The sequence below is a fragment of the Equus przewalskii genome, chromosome 1, assembly GCF_037783145.1.
Source record: "Equus przewalskii isolate Varuska chromosome 1, EquPr2, whole genome shotgun sequence".
Lineage (NCBI taxonomy): Eukaryota > Metazoa > Chordata > Mammalia > Perissodactyla > Equidae > Equus > Equus przewalskii.
Genome location: NC_091831.1, coordinates 83829165 through 83850748, shown reverse-complemented (window position 1 = coordinate 83850748; position 21584 = coordinate 83829165). Strand labels below are relative to the sequence as shown.

The 21584-nt window shown below is 38.6% G+C and overlaps 1 protein-coding gene across 4 annotated transcripts in view; it reads left to right on the top strand.

Annotated features, from left to right (window-relative positions):
- BMPR1A (bone morphogenetic protein receptor type 1A) overlaps positions 1–19315 on the top strand; it is a 140160-nt gene extending 120845 nt beyond the window's left edge. For all 4 annotated transcript variants that reach the window (XM_070569557.1, XM_070569584.1, XM_070569568.1 and 1 more), the window contains 6 exons: positions 6450–6594; positions 10565–10757; positions 12280–12577; positions 14096–14271; positions 15283–15413; positions 15497–19315. In XM_070569557.1, coding sequence (XP_070425658.1) covers positions 6450–6594; positions 10565–10757; positions 12280–12577; positions 14096–14271; positions 15283–15413; positions 15497–15622 — 1069 coding nt within the window. In that variant the 3' untranslated portion in view covers positions 15623–19315. The remainder of the gene's footprint in view (positions 1–6449; positions 6595–10564; positions 10758–12279; positions 12578–14095; positions 14272–15282; positions 15414–15496) is intronic.
- Positions 19316–21584: the final 2269 nt, after the last annotated feature.

The following is a 21584-nucleotide window of genomic DNA, read 5'->3' as shown; positions in this document are numbered from 1 at the left end:
GAGGAGGGAACAGAAAAAACATATTTTAAGAAATAATGACCAAAATGTTTCCAAATCTAATGAAAGCCCAGCAAACCCTAAGTATAAGAAACACAAAGAAAACTACAGCAAAGCACATTGTTATCAACTTGCTCAAAACCAATGATAAAGAAAAAAGTCTTAAATGCAGCCAGAGAAAAATGGCAGATTATATACAGAGGAAGAAAGATAAGGATGGTAGCCAACTTTTCATGGGAATCAGTGCGAGCAAGAATATAGCGGAGCAGCATCTTTATAAAGTACTCAAAGGAGAAAGTTATGAACCTGGAATCTGTACTCAGAGAAAATATTTTTCGAAGATGAAGGGGAAATAAACACTTTGAGACATAAAAGCCCTTGAAAGAATTCGTCATCAGCAGATCTGCGCCACAAGAAATGTTAAAGGAAGTTCTTCAAGTAGAAGGAAAATCATGCCAGGTGGAAATATGAAGCTACACGGAAGAGTGAACAGCCCTGGAAATGGAGGTCAAGGCAACCCCAGCACAAACCAACAGTGTTTTTTAAGATCAGCCGAAAAGAACACTCGTCTCAGAATCAAGCTATGGGATACTCAAATGTGTGACCTAGAGCAGTTCACGAGACACGCAGACACCACAAACTGTTCATTTAGGTTCTTTTTGTAGTTTTAAACTAAATATTACAGAGAACGTCATGCCTGCCCTGTTTATTTAGCTTTTGAGTTTTATGTACGAGGTTTATTTGCTTGAAAATCCATTATGGATCAGATTTACAAGATCAGTAATTTGGGGGAGTTTACATTTAGCTTGACTTTAACAAGATACAAATTGCTATCTGTAGCAAGCCATAAAAGGATAAGATTAATGTGTATCTTCCCGCATATCAAGGTTGGTATCTTTTATGTGTCTCGTTAATATTGTTTCCCTTTTTTTTTGGGGGGGAAGATTAGCCCTGAGCTAACTGTTGCCAATACTCCTCTTTTTTCTGAGGAAGACTGACCCTGAGCCAACATCCGTGCCCATCTTCCTCTACTTTATATGTGGGACGCCTACCACAGCATAGCTTGCCAAGCAGTGCCATGTCTGCACCCGGGATCCAAACCAGCGAACCCCGGGCCGCTGAAGCGGAATGTGCATGCTTAACCACTGTGCCACTGAGCCAGCCCCTCACTTTTTTTCTGATGATTGTTTTCTTCCAGTCTAGACATATTTACAAATTTATTCTTCTTGAATCTGATTTATATTCATGATTACATGGCCCTCAAAATCAATACCTTCTCCCAAAACCTCCCCTGTAATGATCACCTCCCTTCATGCTGGATTAAGTATCCTTTCTCTGCTGTTCTGCCAGTTCCTTGTACTTTCCTCTGAGATGGAATTTCTATCCTCTTTGTAAGTGATTTCTCTGACCCTTAAAAAACTGATTAAATCCCATGATCCACCCACAAAATGTGTATTACTTTTACCTTACATTTTGTATATTTGCTATCATGTGTTTACTTATTCATAATTATTTGCCTGAAGTCTGCCTTTTCCACTGGACAGGAATCTCAGTGAGAGCAGAGAATACTTGTCCATTAATGTCGATGCTGACTGACTGATAAATTACCACTTTTCTGTTGCATTATTAAGGATAAACATGGTGAATTGGTGTGCCCTCATGCTTGGCATGCCCTGATATGCATTAAAGTTTGTTGATGTTCACCAGCCTCCCCTGGCCCAGAATGTCTGCTTGGGAAGCAGTGTCACAGATTAATTTATCAGATAGGCCCACTTCTGGTCCATCATCCTCACTGCCGCCGGCAGGTGCCCAGTCCCACAGTAGTTAAATATTGAAAATGGAAGATTTTAAAGTTAATTGCAGCAAAAGTACTGCCAAATAATGTTTCATTTAATAAAAAAGATAAACATTTATTGTACACCTAAAAAAAGGAGTTGCTGATCATCTTTAAAGTGATTAAAAATAAGAAAAAATGTCCTTCACGTTCATGTTTATTTTTATTATTTTCTGCGCTCTCCATTTGTTCCTTTAGTTCCAGGTTTTAGGTCCAAGTTCATGTGGTATGTGCCTTGTGCATGAAGCATTTCCTTTAACTTGGTTTCTTGCAGTGTAAGTCTACTGGCCATAAGTTCTCCCAGCTTTTGTTTATCTGAAAAATCTTCTACTTTCATTTTCCTAAGGTATTTTCACTGGATATAGAATTCTGGGTTGACTTTTTTTACTTAGAGATGTTTCCCTTTATCTTTGGTTTTAAACAATTTGACTATAATATGTTTAGGAGATGTATGTTTCTTTTTTGGTTTTTACTCTCATTTGGGGTTCACTGAGCTTACTGAATCTGTGGTTTGGTGTCTTTCTCTGTTTTTGTGAAATTATTGTCTGCTATCTCTTAACGTATTTTTCCTCTTCCTTTCTCTCTCCCTTCTCCTTTTGAGATGTTTAGATTATTTGATATTGTCTCACAGCTCTTTTATTCTTCATTGAAGTTTCCTCATTTGTTTTTCTCTATATTTTTTAGTTCAGGTCATTTCTATTCACCTATTTTCAAGTTCACTAGTTTTTCCCTCAACTGTGTCCAGTCTGCTTGAGCCTACTAAAGGAATTCTTCATCTCTGGCATCATGTTTTACGTTTCTGGCATTTCCGCCTGACTCCGTTTCTCTGCTGAAATTCTTCATCTCTTTATTCATGTTGTTCATCTTTTCTACTAGAAGCTTTATCATTTTAATCAGAGTTATTTTAAAGTGCCTGTCTGATAGTTCCAACATAGGGGTCATCCCTGAGACTGGTTCTGTTGATTGCCTGACCTCTTGACAGTGAGCTATTTTCCTTGCCTTTTAGTGTGTCTCATAACTTTTGATTGAATGCACTACATCATGTTTAGAGTAACAGACTGAGATAAAATATGTATATTTGCACCTAAAAATGAGCATGCCTCTAATTTGCTTAAGCTGTTAGAGTGGGGGGTGAGCCAGTCTGGTCAGGAGTTGCTTTGGGCTCATCCTTGTTTACTGTTTGGGCCTGTGCCTTCAGGGCCTCACAGGTTTCCCAGTCCTCTGCTGATGGGCTGAGGTTTCGTTGTGCCTGGAGTGGGGCTTTAGTGGGGAAGAGTTTTTCTCCGTGTTCCTGCTAAGCCCCTCAGCGTTCACTGCGTTCGGCACCGCAGCAGAAGTCTCCCTGCCTGCTTTTGCCCTTCCCCCAGAGGGAGCCTGCAGCCACGTGTCGCTCCTGGTGGGGCAGGTGGAAAGGGACCTCCTGAGGGAGGTAGGCCCATGTTGCTAGACCTTAAGGATGAGGCTTTCTCAGAGTTTTGACCCTTCCTCAGCATCAGTGGATCTTTGCCTGGGCCAGAGGAAGTGTTTCCTACACACCAGTGAGAGGCAGAGGGACTTGCTCCTGCTCTTTATATCCAGAAGTAGAGGATCTTTGCCTGTGCCCTGGGGCCGAGACAGTTTGCAGGAAAGAAAAAACAATTGTGCTATACTGTGAGATCCACATTTGGGTAGAGTTTACATAGTCATAATCATGCAGATATTAAATATTGGTCTGAACAGATATTATGCTACAACCGTGTTGGGAGGATGTGAGGGGAGAAGCATTTCTGCTTGGGGAAGGACTAGGGGTGTTAAATGATAAGTTAAATCCTCATTTTCCACAGTGTGAAGTCAATAGTTAAAGCCTGAGACTGAAAACTGAAAATGTCAATATAAGCATGTTATTTAGAAATGCAGGTAAACATTAAATCAGCTTAGAAAAGTTGAAAATGTTCGCTTCTAAGAAGTACAAAATGGGTGGGAGGAGGGGAGTCTCTTGCTGATCTGGAGACAGGTGGGAGCGACCCAAGGCTGCGGACGGCTTGGGGAATACAGGCGCTCACGGGAAGGCGGGTGGCCTGTACGGTCTCAATGGAGCCTCGCATCAGAAGTCCCGAGTCAGCTCTCACTTCGGTGATCTGCACCACAGATGGGCCAGCAAGTGTTTTCCTTCAGCCTTGTGTGAAATAAGACTAGAAACTAGAAACTTCAGCCTTGTGTGAAATAAGACTAGAAACTCTGAGTGTTACCCGTAAGGAAGCTGGGTAGAGGCCATACAGTGGGATAGTGTTTAGCCGTCAGAAAAGAAGGAGCCTCTTTGCTTGCCACGGTGGAGTGACCCCCAGATACATTGCTAAGTGAAAAAGCAAGATGCAGAACAGCATGTGTGGGTACACTGCCGTTCCTGGAAGGAAAAAGCAGCAGGAGAGATGAACACCAATCTGTATGTTTTTGCTTGAATGTGCATAAATGTCTCCAGAAGATTACCCAGGAAACTGTCAATGGGTTCCACTTCCAGGTTCCTTCTGGGGAAGTGAACTTGACGGCTTAGGGATGGGGGTGGGAGAAGATTTTTCACTCTGCACTCTTTATGCCTTTTGAATTTTAAACCATTTGAGTCACTTCCCCATATGAAGTTTTAAAAATAAAATTACAAAAATGATTAAGTATATTGAGCTATCCGTATGGAAAACAAATCTGACTTGATGTATTACCTAATTTCCATCCTTTACTGTAAGTTCCAATGGATTAAAGGACTAAATGAGAGAGATCAAATTCTAAAACCTTTAAAATATGTTTATGATATTAGGGTGGGGAAGGTTGTCTTAAACAAGACAAAAGAGATTGATAAATTTAATTTGATAAGATTAAAATTAAAACTGACATTAAACCCCATAAATAGAATGACTTGACAGTCACAGACTGAGAGAAGACTGTTGTAACGTAATTATCAAAGTTTTAGTATCCAGATTATATAAAGAACTCTTATGAATCAATCATAAAAAAAGATAAAACACCGCAGTTGAAAACATGCAAAAACGTAAATAGGCAGTTCACAGAAAAAAAACAAACTGTGAAAAAAAAAGTTCAACCTCCTTAGTAATCAGAGGAAAACAAATGAAAACAAGTCACTATTTCATACCCATTCAGTTGGCAAAAGTCTGAAACTGTGATGGTTCCAAGTGTGGATTGGAATGTGGGGAAATGCACATTGTGATGTTATACTTTTGGTGGAAGTATAAATTATTTCACTTTTGAGAGCAGTTTGGTGATAGCAATAAAATTGAAAGTATGTATACCTTCAAGAAATTCTGACACAACTGCACAACAGACAGGCACAGAAATATTTTTTGCGGTACTGTTTATATTAGCAGACTTTTGGAAATAACTAAAATATGGCTGTCAGGGTAAGTTGTAGCAAATTCATCACAGGAGCACAGGTGTTATATAAATCATTTCCTTAACGGAATAGTAGTGACTCGGACCATGGATTCCAGACCCAGCTTCTGGGTTTGGATCCTGGCTGTACCCCCAGCCAGCTGTCTGCCTTGGGACAGATGCTGAACCTCTGGGTCATGGTTTCCTCATTTGTCAGCTGGGAACAATAGTGCTCAACCTCTGAGGAGTTTCATAAAGATGAAGTGAGTTATGGAACAGTGCCTGACACGCTCAGCATCCGTAAAAATGAGCTATGGTTTTTTAACATGTATGAATATGAGTAAATATATAAAACATAAGGAGTTTTTTTTTAAAGCAAAGTGCAAAATATTAATACAACATATCCCATTTGTGTGAATTTATATCCAGAGAAACAATGTTTATGAATATGTGCATTTATGGTAAAAGTATAACTACATAGATAGGAAGGATGTAACTACATTCAGGATGGTATTTGTCTTTTAGGAGGAAAAGAGGGAAATGGAATTATCAGGGAAATGGCTGGAGCTTCAAATTTTTCTAATGTTTATTTAAAATATACCTAAAATAAATATAACATAATGTTAATAATTTATTAAATTTAAATAGTCTACACGTGTTTCAATTGAATTAATCTCTACCTTTCTGTATGTTAAATATTTTGTAATTTGAAATTTTGAAAAGAGAAGGCTTCAAAAATATAATGAATTAATAGAACTTGTTTTCTTTTCCATAAACTTTTTCTCTTTTTTTAAGATGGAAATGTATTTATTGTTCATTTTGATACAAAAATACATACTTGTAAATTCAAATGAAAGTATTTATGTAAAGTAGAAAGTAAATATTCCTACATCCCCAGAAATAACTATTATTTACAACTTGCTGTATGTCCTTTCTGATCTTTTTAGACATGAGTACATGTAATTTAAACATTTTTTATAGCTAGGATTACACTTTACGTGCTGTTTTTTAATCTGTCTTTTTCATGTGCCAATACACTGTGGGCATCTTTCCGTGGTAACATGGTATGTGGAACTTCACCTCGTAAATTCCATTTCTGGGCATTATTTTAACAAAGGCTATATCATCCTTTGATAAGACTAATTTGGATATGATCTTGTCTGAGGGAAAAATGATGATGTCAACAATCTCAAGATCTTTATTACCTTAGAGTTATATGGTTTCAGAATTTTAATGTAGATTATTTTCTGCTTTTTCAAAGACATTATTGCAAGAGCATCTCAAGCAGACGTCGTTACAATCGTGATTTGGAACAGGACGAAGCATTTATTCCAGTCGGAGAATCATTAAAAGACCTTATTGACCAGTCGCAAAGTTCTGGGAGTGGGTCTGGACTGCCTTTACTGGTAAGATGAAATGTCATCCACGTGAATGGTAAATCGATATGGAATATGTCCTCACATGATGGTAGACAGCATAGTTATTATAGATTAGGGAACGTTACTAAACACATTTTTGTCCTTCTTCATTAGAAAGGTGATTGCAGTAATGTAAGATGAAATTAGTTAAAACTAAGGAATATGAAACAAAAAAAATAGAATAGGCAAGTAATATAGAGCCACAAGCAAGGTTAGGAAAGAAAACGTGGTCATGAAGTGCTCTGTAAGTCCTAGAGTTGGCTCCAAGTTTTGCTTTTAACAGCCAGCTTGAAGAGGAATCAAGATTCCTTGCATCTGTAGGGTTAAACTGATGGGTTGGGAGAAGTATAACTATTTCAGACTCTAAAATTGAAGGAAAGTTACTCCCACCGGTCTCCATAGAGAGGACACTTCCCTCAGTACAATACTGTATGACCAAACACAACTCATAAAAGGAATCTTAAAGTGAGTTGTAAATAATTCGAAGAGGGTTATATGTATGGAAATATTCAGATTTAGACATCAAGAGGACCCTTATAGTAAACACTAGATATCCAGATAGATTTTTAATTGTTTGTTTAATTGCATTTGTTTAAAATAAATAGATTGATTTCTAAAAATTCATCAAATTAAATAAGTCTGTAACTGAATTGGAAAGGCAAAAGTAAAACCGTCTTCACGTGTGGACAGCATGATCGTTTACATAGACAGTCTCAAGGACCATACCGTAAAGCTACAACAACCAACAAGTGAGTTTATCAGGCTTACAGAGTATAAAGCCGTTGTACAGAATCCTCAAATTTGTATACACTGGCAACAAACAACTAGGAATTAAACTTTAAAAAGCAGCATTATTTAAAATAGCATCAAGAGCATAAAATATTTTGGAATAAGCTTAACAAAAGTTATATAAGACTTGTACACTGAAAGTTAGAAAATGCTACCAAAAGACATTAACAAGGCACTAAACAACTGGAAATGTAGATCCTGTTTGTGAATCAGAGGACTCGGTATTAAGATTCCAGTTTTCCTAAAAGCAATTTATAATTTCGATTCAATCCAAATCAAAATTAGAGCAAACTTTTGTAGAAAGTGATGAGCTAATTCTAATGTTTATATGGAAATGCAACGGACCCAAAAGAGCCAAAAGAATTTTGAAAAAGAAGAACAAAGAGGATTCGCCACTTCATTTCTGGACTTAGTATAAAGCTACAGTAATCAGCACAGTGTGTTCCTGGCATGGGGATCAGTGTGTGTATCACTGGAGCAGAACAGAGTCTACATATGGGCACACACATATAGAATCAACTGATTCAGGTGCCAGAGTAATTCAGTGGGGAAGAGACAGTCTCTTCCACAAATGGTGCAGGGAAAGGGCATCCATTTGCAAAAAAGTGAATCTTTGACCCTTACCTCACTCCATATACAAAATTGCCTTGAACTGGATCATAGACCTAAATGTTAAGGTTACAGTACAAAACCTTTAAAAGAAAATGTTTTAGAAAGTCATTGTGACCTGAAACTAATATAATATTTTATGTCAACAATTTTATACTTTAATTAAAAAAACACACAAGAAGAAAAAGAAAATCATCATGACCTTGGGTTGAGGCAGAGATTTCTTAGAACACCACAGGCATGATTCTTTTGTTTTTTTCCCCTCCCCAAAGCCCAGTACATAGTTGTATATTCTAGTTGTGAGTCCCTCTAGTTCCCTACGTGAGCCACCACCACAGCATGGCTACTGACAGACGAGTGGTGTGGTTCCACACCTGGAAACAGAACCCAGGCTGCCAAAGTGGAGCATGCCTAACTTCAACCTGTAGGCCATCAGGGCTGGCTCATGATTCATTTTAAAAAATCATAAATTAAGCTTTCTCAAAAATTTGAAACTTTTCTTATTCAGAAGACACTTTTAAGAAAATGAAAAAAGTCACAAACTGGCAAAGCAGATCTGATAAAGAACTTGTGTTACAGAATATATAAAGAACTTTTACAACTCAGTAATAAGGCAACTCAGTTTTTAAAAATGGACAAAAGATATGAATAGACACTTCCCCAAAGAAGATATAAGAATGGCAGATAAGCACATGGAAAGCTGTTTAGCATCATTGGGGAAATGCAGATTAAACACAATGACATACTCCTACACAGCCACTTGTATGGCTAAGACTGAAAATATTAAGTGCCAAAAAGGATATAAACAAATCAACTGGAAATCTCATACACTGCTGGTGGAAATACAAAATGGTACAGCCACTTTGGGAAATGGTTTGACAGTTGACTGAAAAGTTGAGCCTTACTCCCCATACAATGAAGCGGTCCTCTGCTAAGTATGTACCAAAGAGATGCATGCGTGTCCACACACAGACCTGAATGTGAGCGTTCATAGCAGCTTTATTCGTAATAGACATAAATTGTAAACAGCCCAAAAGTTCATCAGTGGGTAAACGGATAAACAAATTGTGGCACATACAGTGGAGTACTAGTCGTCAAGAAAAAGGAACAAACTACTGATAAATGCAGCAACAACACAGGTGAATTTCAAGGCATTTTGTGCTAAATGAAAGAAGCCAGGCACAAAGGGCTACATTTTTTATGTTTCCATTTATGTGATATTCTAGAGAAAGCAAAACTCGGAGGGAGAGAACACAGATCAGTGATGCCAGGGACTGGGGGTGGGTGCCTTTAAAGAGGCAAGAGGGAACTTTCTCGGTGATGGAAATGTTTTATATCTTAATTGTGGTTTTAGTGGTTACATGACTGTATACATTTGTCAAAACAGTTCTCAAAAAGCGTGAATTATATTGTATGTAAATTAAACTTCAATAATCCTGACTGTCTAAAAAAAATTGTAAAAGGATCCTGTGATGAAATGACTTAAAGTCAGTCAGTCGGGTGTGCACAAGATCTAGCCCACTCTCAGTGCAGTTCCAAGCTGGCCCATAGTGTTCTTTTCCATTTAGAATGACCACTAATGCTTCTGACAATGAAGGGTTTCGATTAATGTGCATCTTTATTCAACAAATATTAATGAAGGCACTTACTTTACTTTAGATATCGTCCTAAATAAACAGCTATATTTTGTGAGCAGGGAGATGGGATTCAAACAAATACATATATAAGTGATAATAAAATTGTGGTTGTAATAAGTGCAGCAGCTGAGACGTATGTATGTGCCATGGAGGTGTTAACAGAGAAACGGCACTCTCGAGGAAAGGGAACTGCACTGAGCCAGGAGTGCGCTTACGTGAATTCTAAAAGTTGAAATAAGGTAAATGAGAGAGGTGGGATGGTGGTGATAGCGAATGATGAGGCTGGAGAATTAGGCAGGAGCCAGGTCATGTGGGGGCTTACAGACTGAGTTGAAGACTTTGAACTATCGTTTAGATTTTGCTACATAATAAACCACCCCAAAGCTTAGTGGCTTGAGACAACAAACATTTGTTATTTCTCATGACTCTGAGGGTCTGCTGGGCAGTTCTTTTTCTGAACTTGCTCAGCTGGAGCTAGGCTGTATGGTTTGTGCCCACCACCGACAGTTTGCACGGTACTGTTGCTGGTCTCAGAGTTCCTCAGAACAGCAAGAAAGGGCAAGCCCCAGTGCACAAACACTTCTCAAGTCTTCTCTTGCAGCACATTTGCTCTTGTTCTGTTGCCCAAAGCAAGTCATGTGGCCAAGCCCAGCGTCTGTGGAGGAGACTACCCAAGGGTGTGTGTACCCAAGGGAGGGGAGTTATTTTGACCGTTTGGGGAAACAATCTGCCACGTTGGCTAATCTCTTAGTTTGTGATTTCAGAATATATTGTGCAGTTTCGTCTTCTTTTCAGTACATTGTCGGTTTTAACGTTGGTTGTGTGTACCATGCTTTTTGAAGGGTGGGCTCTCAGACCACTTTCTCAGTCTTAATAGGTTCTTTTCATCAAGAACTCAAAACATTCTACTTTTTTCTATGAAGGTGCAGCGAACTATTGCCAAACAGATTCAGATGGTTCGGCAAGTTGGTAAAGGCCGATATGGAGAAGTGTGGATGGGCAAATGGCGTGGTGAAAAAGTAGCAGTCAAAGTGTTTTTTACCACTGAAGAAGCCAGCTGGTTTCGAGAAACAGAAATCTATCAAACCGTGCTAATGCGCCATGAAAATATACTTGGTGGGTACACGTATGATTTCAGTCAATTCCATATTGTGACAAGGTTAGTGGGATGCAGGTTGAAGCCTGCCATATGAGTTTTGAAAATATGTCAATTTAATTATGTGTATTTGGCTAAAGGAAACCCAGTAGAATACATACTTTAAATACAACACAGTCCTGAATGCCAACCAACCACTTTATTTACTACCCAGCTGAGGAAACAGCAGTGAGTTTCACATTGGAAGCAGTGCTAGTTTATTGGTCTTACTCATATCATAACAAAAACCAAGTCTTTCACAGGTAATTTAAGCAGTTTTCTGGGATAACTTTATGTACCTTTTGCTTTTTGTAAGCTCAGTCACGTTCCCCCGCATAAGATGTCTCTTCATTTACGTTCTGTGCTTAGCAGGTGTCTCCCTCCCTTCCCACTTATGCAACTGTAAAATAATTTAGATGTGATCTGATCAGTAGGGGTCGTAAACTCCTCCAGCTCTCCTGACTTTTCTTTTCAGCTGCTGTTTCCCTACCCTTTAATTTAGAGCGTGCGTAGCACCTTGCCAAGTGTATAGCACCTTGCCAAGTGTAAAGTAGGCTCTTGTGTTAGCCTCCTATGGCTGTCATAACAAATTACCACAAACTGGATGCCGTTTTGGAGGCCAAAGTTTAATCAAGGTGTCGGCAGGGCCTTGCTCCCTCAAGGCTCTTGGGGATGGCCCTTCCTGGCCTCTTCCTCGCTTCTGCTGACTGCCAGCGATCTTTGGCGTTCCTTGGCTTGTCGACAGCACTCCTGTCTCTGTCCTCACGTGCCCTTCTCTCCTGTGTGCCTATGTCCAGACTTCCTTCTTACAGTCATTGAATTAGGGCCCTCCCTAATCTCGTATGACCTCATCTGAACTTGATCACATCTACAAAGACCCTATTTCCAAATAAGGTCACATTCACAGCTCCCAGGTTGACATGAGTTTGAGAGGGACCCTGCTCAACCAGCACTCACTGACGTTGTTCTGAAAGGAGAGAGGAGAAAAAGGACAAAGGAGGCCAGTGTGTGGACCTGCTCAGTGAGCGAGCTGGCCTGAAAGGCAGTCGTGATGAGTCATTGATGGGCGGGGAGTTGGTTAGTCGGGAGCAGACTGTTAGTTGAACATTTTTAAGTTCATTATTTTAATTTGTTCACGTTTTAATTTAAAATTGAGAGCCTTTTCCACATTCCTTCTTTATAGTTCTTCATGCGTAGAGAATCACAAAGCTTGATAACATTCCCCCAGGTTATTCTGTGTGATCTTTTTCTTAGTCATATTATTATAATTTTCTTGATTATCGTTAAGATTATTTTAAATTTATTGCAGAAGTGTGTAGAGTTATGTGTGTAAATTGCAGAAATAAAAGTTTTGGCAACACATTCAAGAGGTTTTTGTCAAGCAAATAAAATTTTTATTACCTGTACGTGATACCTGAGTTATTCTCAGTATCCTGAATGAGCACTCGTTATTCTTCCTGGCTCTCTCTGATAACTAACCTTTTAAACTCATTAATTGGACAGGTTTTATAGCAGCAGACATTAAAGGCACAGGTTCCTGGACTCAGCTGTATTTGATTACTGACTACCATGAAAATGGATCTCTCTATGATTTCCTGAAATGTGCTACACTAGACACCAGAGCCCTACTCAAGCTGGCTTACTCAGCTGCCTGTGGGCTGTGCCATCTCCACACAGAAATTTATGGCACCCAAGGAAAGCCTGCAATTGCTCATCGAGACCTAAAGAGCAAAAACATCCTCATCAAAAAAAATGGAAGTTGCTGTATTGCTGACCTGGGCCTTGCTGTTAAATTCAACAGGTGAATAATTCTTTGCCTACTGTTTTGAAATATATAGTTGAGGATTTTGTCTTTTTTTTGTTACTGTTTTTTGACAAAAAATTGCATCCTACTCTACATAATTCTTGATTTTGTTTTATTGTCTTAGACATCTTTCTATTTCGCTTTGTATAGATCTGCTTCATTCTTTTTAAAGAAAGTGTTAATGCAAAGCTTTCCATAATGTAGATCTGTTGTTTATCCCATCCATGGCCCAATTGATGGACATTAAAGTTGCCTCCAGTTATCTCCACTATTAAAACAATGCTTAGATGAACATTGTATTTTATCCATATGTAATATCCTTGAGCGTTTGTGCACTATTTCTTCACGATGGGTCCCTAGAGAAGGGGCTGCTTAACAAAGAGTCTGTGCGTGTTAAGCAATAGTGTATCACACGTTGTCCTGTAGAAAGCGTGCATCAGTTTACACTACCATAAACAGGGTATAAGTGTGCCATTTCTCCATCACCACTGGATGTTATCAATATTTTTAAATAGTTAGAATTATAAAATTTTTAAGCAAACCATTGAAACCATTTAGAATACAGCAGCCATTTCATATTTGAGAATTCATTTCAGGCCATAACATAAAAGTACTAGTTCATTATAAGACAAACGTTAGAAATTTTTCAGTCTTCTTCCCTCATTGTTACAGTGTTCTAATCCTGTTGGTTTTTTAATCAGTGTAGTGTTTATTGGTTCAAATGTTCATCAAATGCCATGTAAGAAAATATAAAGTACATTATGTTAATCGCTTCAGAGTAGTTTCCAGAACCTGCCAGAGCTGAGGGCCTAACCAACAAAGCATTCATTTCTTCTAACTCCAAAATTTAATCCACAAATTGAAAAACCAATAAACATTTATTGCCGATTGTCAGTGTGATTGTGTAAACGTGATGCACAGCAGAACTGAGTTGGTGGGAACCATAAAGAAGAGGATGTCATCCTCTGTCACGAAGGCTGAGTTTCTCGCATGAGAATGGCAAAGGCAGATGAGTCCTCTCAAATTCTTTTCACATTCACTTGTTCGGAGATGTAATTGTCTACCACTTTTTTTTATACTCAGTATTGTAATCTTTTTTTGTGGAGGCACAAAACTTGTTTGGTGACAAAACCTTACCTGAACTGACGTGAGATACTGATTGTCTTTATCCAGTTTAGTGTGAATTTTTCACTGCTGACGTAGTAAGGAGTTTGATTAAGTGCACTGCTCCAGACCTGCTGGGGACGGTATAGAATACGTAGCATATATTTAAAGGGTATATTACTTTTCTAAAAACTAAAAGATGCTAAATTTCAAAATACATCTGGCCCCAATGATTTATGCTAAGGGAATGTGGAAATTTTAGATAGATAGGTAGATAGCTTTTTATTTCATATGTAATATTATATATGGGGAGAGAGAGAGAGAATGACTTTTACAAAATACAACAGAAATAGCAGATGAACTATTTTGTTCTTAGCCCTCAACCTGGACATCGTCTGTCTTTCGTTGCAGTGATACGAATGAAGTTGATGTACCCTTGAATACCAGGGTAGGTACCAAACGCTACATGGCTCCAGAAGTGCTCGATGAGAGCCTGAATAAAAACCATTTCCAGCCCTACATAATGGCGGACATCTATAGCTTTGGTCTCATCATTTGGGAGATGGCTCGTCGTTGTGTCACAGGAGGTAGGAGTTTAAGAAGCGTGATTCTGGTTATGTTTGTATCCTCATCATTCAAAAAATAACAGCTCCTTTTATATAATGTAGATGTCAGGTATATCAGAGATCCCCAAGACCACTCCCAGGTTCTGTGATTTCAATAGAGGCGCTTGTGGGACTCAGCAAATAGTTATCCTCACTGATACAAATCAAAATAAGCAAAGGGGAAAGCCGCCTGGGGCAAAGTCCAGAGGCAATCAGACACAGGCTTCCAAAAGTCCTCTCCCTGTGGGCTCACACAGGGTGTGCGCAACTTCTCCAGCACATGGTGACAACTTGTGAAATAGTGTCATGCATGGAAGTTATTAGAAACTTAGTACCAAAAGATTTTACTGGAGGCTGGTCATGTGGGCACCCTCTGCCTGGCATGTACCAAAATTCCAAACTCCCAGAAAGAAAGCAGGTATTCAGCATAACCCATATTGTTTGCAAAAATAATATAGGCACAGTGAGCCATCCTTATCATCTAGGGGAAGTTTTCTATCAGTGAGGGAACCGTTCACCAGGCAAGTTCCCAGACGCCAGCCGAGGGCCAGCCTTGCACGCAGGCTTTCCATGGACTGCAGTCTCAGACCTCCTGTGTCAACTCTTTTCTGCATATCATGTTGTCTTTCTACTGCAGGACAAAACAAAACAAAAAATAAAAACTGTATTCATTAGTAGCCACAATTGTGTGCTTGAATAATTAGATTAAAAATTATGGTGAATGAGCATTTCAATTGTTGCTCTTTTTTGGGGGATGTTGGTATGTCCGCAGCTGTGATGGGGACCCTGATGGAGGTTGAGGAAATAATTAGATGTTAAAAAAGAGAAGAATATTCATTTACTATTGATAGTGAATCATCTACTCTCTAATTTTTTTCTTCTTTGTGTAGGAATCAGTTTTAGTTCCATAGTCCAGTAAGAGATGCTGAATAGATTGACATATTTTGTCCAGCTGCCGTTTCTGTGCCCACTATGTTTTCTAACTCCCTACAGGGATAGTGGAAGAGTACCAGTTGCCATATTACAACATGGTACCCAATGATCCATCCTATGAAGATATGCGCGAGGTTGTGTGTGTCAAACGTTTGCGGCCGCTTGTTTCTAATCGATGGAACAGTGATGAAGTAAGTGGAACTCAGTCCCTTGAGGAAGTGATTGGTGTCACCAAAGACATTTACCAGCTCATTCCATTCTCTTTACTTTTCAGTGTCTACGAGCAGTTTTGAAGCTAATGTCAGAATGCTGGGCCCACAATCCAGCCTCCAGACTGACAGCTCTGAGAATCAAGAAGACACTTGCCAAGATGGTTGAATCCCAAGATGTAAAGATTTGACAGTCAAACAGTCATGAGGAGAAATTCTAGACTGCCAGAACTGTTTTCACGCAAGGAACGGGTGGAATTAGAGTAGAGTCAGGATGCTGACTTGGTTCTCAGACCCCCTCCTCACTACACCTTCACAGGCTGCTAATATTAAACCCTTCAGTACTCTGTAGACCACGAGCGGGGACCTTCTAAACACTTCATTCTTTATATATGGACAGCTTTATTTTAAATGTGGTTTTTGATGCCTTTTTTTTATTGGGTTTTTATGAACTGCATCAAGACTTCAATCCTGATTAATAAGTCTCCAGTCAAACTCTGGGTACTGAATCACCTGTTCATAAAATGGTGCTTTCTGTGAAAGCCTTAAGAAGATAAATGAATTCAGCAGAGATGGAGAGTACACACTTTTGCCTTCTACCTGGGAAAATTTAATCTATTTGTATCCTACCTTTGTAAGCAACCTCTGGAGTATGATCTGTTTGGGATACTGCTCAGTTTACGATGGTTTGTCATGCCTTGAGAATGGTGTGTGTGTGTACACACACGTGCACACCAGGATTCCTCTGCTGCCATTTGAATTAGAAGAAAATAATTTATGAATGCATGGGAAGATATTGGTGGCTGTTGGTTTTGTGCTGTAAAAATGCATTATCTGACCAAGATTTGCCAATCACATAAAAGCCATTTACCTTGCAAGGTAGCTAGCCTCTCCACCAACTTTATTTTTTAACATGAAAGTTGATATAAAGGCCAAAAGAAGTTCAAAGTGTCTGTCAATTTGGACTGTTTTCCTCCTACCACCATCATTTTTTTTTCATAATTATTATTTTTGTTATGAAAAGAATCCTGTCCAAAATTGGGGCTTCCAATGCCACGAACCTTCTAAAGAAAACACTTCTTAGCGAAGTGAATTACTAATTACTGCATTTGATAACAGTGTAAGTGCCTATAACCATGTTCTGTATTCTTTATTCTCAGTAACTTTTAAAAGGGAAGCTATTTATATTTTGTGTGTAATATGCTTTATTTGCAAAACACCTGCTCCTTTAAAACCATATTTTATATATGTACATATATTCATACTGTAGAAACCAGCTCACGTGTACCTCACATCCCATCCTTAAGGGAAAAAATTAAAAGATCATCAGAAAAAAATGTTATAAAGTAGAACCGCATATGAATTTTCAGAATTAATATGTTCAGAGTAGTATATCACATCTAGGAGTTTGTTCACTTCAGGTGCAGACTTTCATTAAGGCGCTGTCATCTCAGTTTTCCTTTATGAAAGGGTCCTCTACTTAGAACTTTCTGTTTCAGAGCCAATAGAAGTTTATCAACAACTGTGTGAGACATTTAAATCATTTGAGATTTTTTTGTCTTTTAATTTCTGTTTCATGACTCGTGAAGACCATAAAGAGAGTCAGGCAGAAAAGTTCAGTATCCCGTCAGTACCTGTATCTATACCATCTAGCAGTTATTCAGTAAAGTGCTGTCTGTGTTACGGGTGCCTTGCTATCCCAAGGGATAATTCGGATGTGCTCAAACTTACCACGCTTCTGTGACGCCTTTTAAATAGAACTCACGGGTGCATAAATTGAGACCGTTTTCTTTGAGTATAACATAAAATAAATGGGATTATGTCACAACATAGTTTTTAAAAACTTTAAATTGAAGAGGAGGAATCAGAGTGTGTACCCATCCGTCACCAAAAATTTGACTGACATTTAAGGATGAAACTCATACGTTTGTCTATACATCAGATTTCACTAATTTGAAACTTGCTTTAACAGTTTTGACCAAGTTGAATAATTTTCATAACATAATGAAAGTTTGAAGTGTTCATCAAGATAGGTAGATTTACATACGGATAGTACCCAGTAACGTGCTTTTTCAGAATGTTTTCCCATCTCTGTACTGAGAAATATAGATATTTTGATCTAAATCGCCATGTGATTTAAGAAAACTTACAAGCTCTGATCTACTTAGTCTGAGGTTAACCTGGATTTATCTTGTATTTGATAAACTATACGTTCATATTTCTTAATAATAAAATATGTAGGGGAAGGCAAACTCTCTTCTTAGAAATGTTAAAATAAAATAGTATGTGGAAGCAAAAAGTGACAGTATGTAAGTACAAGACCACTCTAATGATTTTTTAATAAATTGATTAAAAGTGATATCAAGAATTAACCTTAGAAATTTGTTCAAAAAAGTATTTTCTTGTGTAACATGTTCTTTAAAAAGGAAATGATGCCATATTTGAAATCTTAAAGTCTAAAAAATGTTGCATGAAACTTTTCTTCTCTCCTTCTTACTCTTACTCTTAAATTTCTAAGTTCATCCAGCAAGTAAAATACTTAACAGAGTCAGAGGAAGTATTGTTTAGTACCATACTTGTTAATTTGTAAAACCCTAGAAGCTGTTATTAGGTCCCATTTACAATCTAGCATTTTAAAAATGTGTGGCTTGTGTCTGTCTTCCCTTTAAGTAATTAAAACATAAAAACAAACAAAAAGCCAAATCTACCTGAATATAAATAACAAAAGGTAACCCTCAAAGAAAATTCTTCTAAATTCTCTGCTGGTAAATATCTCTAGGATTAAGGGCACCCAAAGCTTGGCTCCAGTGTGTTCTTTCTAAGCTTTCCCAGTGCTTTCTTATTGAACGAGTTTCTGAAGTATAAAATTTGAATCTAATTTCTCTGGAAGTGTTTTCACAAAAGATATTTCGATAATCAACATTTTATCTTGCCTTTCCAATGTCCAGAAGTGTTTCTGAGCTTAGAAAGTGACCTATAGTTTTTGAAAATTATGTTTTCCTAGAATGTGCCAGATTTTTAATTTATTCACTACCTTTTTTCCCCAGATGCTTTGCTTCCGTTTAGAACAAAAATGCAATACAATTTTTAAAGAATCATACATCTCTAAGTTGGCCCAATATCAAAGTTGATACTGAATAATTTATTCCAGGCAAGATTTTATAAATTAAATCACTTACATTTCTTGCCATACATGTTGTTTTGAAATGTTTCTAAATATTTAAAATAATTTCAACAGCAGAAATACTAATTGATTTTTTTAAAAAGATTGTTACAGCTCTTGTACTGTTGAAAAGTGGTAATCCTTATTATTTGCTTGAGTCAGATGTTACAATAGTGTAGCCGTTCATTGTCCTGCCTCAGTGCTGTTCTGAGAGTCGCAGTGAAACCTGCAGATAGCTGACGTGTTCCTAAAAACAAATCTAGGGCAGCATCACATGAAGCCACGTGTATTGATCATCCCATAAGGAAAGTATGTGAATACGGCTTTTGCAAAGGATTAAATATATTATTGTAATTTTAGCTTGTGCTCTGTACTATGCTTTCAGTGGAATTATTTAAGCCCTTTTAGTGACTGTTGTCGTTGCCCATTTAAAAACTAAAATGTGGTATATATTGTATAAAATGAAAATATCATTATAGCTTAATTAGGGACGTTGTACATAGACAGTGAAAGAAGGGTTCAAAACAAGCAATTTTATTATGCAATTGTAAAACACCAAAAATAGAGGCTCATCTTTGATATGTAACACACTAAATGTATTTTGTACAGCATCTGGTTTAAAAGGTGCCTTATTAAGTTTACCATTAATTGCTTTGTTCTATATATAGATTATGTCCAATGTATCATTTTTAAGTAAATAACCTTATTTTAGTATACTTCAGTGATGTGTTTTGTGGTACTGTTTCGGACTGTGTTGTGTATCGGAAGTCACACGTCTGGTGAGATTTTACAACAAATAAGTTAGTGAACATACACATGTCCCTGAAACGTGCATTTCAGCAATTAGAAACCCAGGATGGAGCCCAGGACAGGTGAGTGACCATACACTCTTTCTTGTGTATCAATAGAGAAGTTATAGAAAGAGAAGCGAAGAAAAGGAGGGGGGAGTTGTTCTCCTTTAAAAAAAACTTTTTTTCTAATTCTAAAAATATGTACTTGTAGAAATTTTAGAAAACATAGGAAAGAATAAACAAGCAAATAAAATCAAAGTTTTATTGCCGAATGTTACCACTATTTACATTTGCATACTTTGCATCTTTTTTCCCCTGCATACTTTTTTACAACATTAAGATCATAGTATGTCATTTTATATCTATTGAAAACAATTTTTTAAAAAATTGACTGCATAATATTCCACCAAGTAGATGGAATAATTTATTTTTTGTAATCCCCTGTTGACTATTTGGATTATTTCCATTGTTTTGGGAAATAGAACCAATGTATTGAACATCTCTGTACAAAAAGTTTTGTATATTTATTTTCTTAGATTATATTCCTAAAAATGGGACTAGCAGATATGAACTTTTAAAAGATTCTTTAAGATGAAAAAAACCCCACGGTTCTTGATGAATATCGCTGCCCAGAGGGCTTCTCAGTTACACTCCTGCTGACGGGAGTGCCCATCTCACCACCCGGCAGGTGATTTCTCAGGTGATTTCTCCCGGTTCTCTCTCTGCTCGGGTAGGCCCGGCTTCCTGTCCTGTAACTGGCTGCTCTCACTGAGCACTGGACCGGTTATCTGGCTTGATGGTGCTCCTGCCATGGTGGCTGCTTTTCAAAGCCTGAACTTCATGGAGCTACAGGCAGCTTCCCTCCTTCCTGCGGGCGTCCCATGAGACCCCTGCACTTGGTCTCAGCCCCCTCAGCTCAGTCAGTCGCTGTGCCTTGTGATGCCTCTTCCTAGGCAGCTGAACATGGAAATCATCATAAAAGGTTTGGGTCTAGTTGATGTCTCCCCTCAAAAATGTGTGTTTGGAGACGGCCTGAACAGGGTCCTTACGGGAATCCCCGTCTACTATCAGCACCAGATGGCTCCTTGAGGCGATAGCATGTGCCCCCATGCGGCTTGATAAAGAAGAATCGGGGATTCCTGGCCCATCAGATACTCGCTAGCTTTCCTTCCATCTGTAAACGGCTCACCCCAAAACGGGACACATACTCATTTTTCCTTCCCAGCATCATGTGTTACTCTCACTGGTCAGTTGGGCAGAGTGACTGTTTCCAAGGTTTCTTTAATATTATTAGTATGAATAGAGGAGATGTTAAGAAAGGAGGGCGCTGTTCTTCCAGAACAGTCTGATTCTTGTAGGTAATTTCACGCAGACGCTAATGCAGTCATTAAGTCTTCATTCACTTGAAAAGATATTTTCCCTCGTCTTGCTAGTGCATGGACCATTGCTGGCACTTGACATTGTATTAAGTTAGATGCATGTTCCTAAAAAGTCTTGCTTCAGTCCTTGGAGCAGTCGTGCCTTGCCTAAGTGGACATGGTCCGCCGAAGGTGGCCAGCCAGTAGTGTAGGCAGAGGCCACCTAATGGCAGTGGCACTGTTCTAGTCATGGGGAGTTAAATACTTTGAGCTCAGGGCAAGAGCCGAAATGGGCCAGTCCCCCTGAAGCTGGGAATCCGGAGGAGATTTGGCTCAAGTGCAAAGGTACACACGGAATATTTGAGATGGAAGCAGAGACTGGGCTGAAAGGTAACACATGATCGCCCTTGGAGGGGGGGTTGTTACTCTCATCTTTAGACAGCGTGTGTGGCGTGCCTAGTCCTCCTCTGAACTTTATCCTCCTGGTCTTTGTCCAGTTACCCTCCCTCTGTGTGTCCCGTGTATGCTCAGAATGCGATTCAAGGTGATTCCAGATGCCCCACGCTCACCACCTCCACCTCACTACTCATACTCTCAGTTTTATCCAGGGAACCTGAAACGGCACCGTATGAAAAGTCAATGTGAAACGCTTATATTGAAATACTGTCAAGCTAGAACTTGGGCCTTTTTTTTTGAGAGAGGAGCCATTTTTTAAAGCAAATTTAGAATGATGGAGCACATCTGTTCTGTGATGCTCTACTGTCTGACTCAAATTCAAGGAAGTGTTGAAAAACGTGAAGAAGAAAGAATTGAAAGGCTGTGGCAAAAGAGACCAACACAC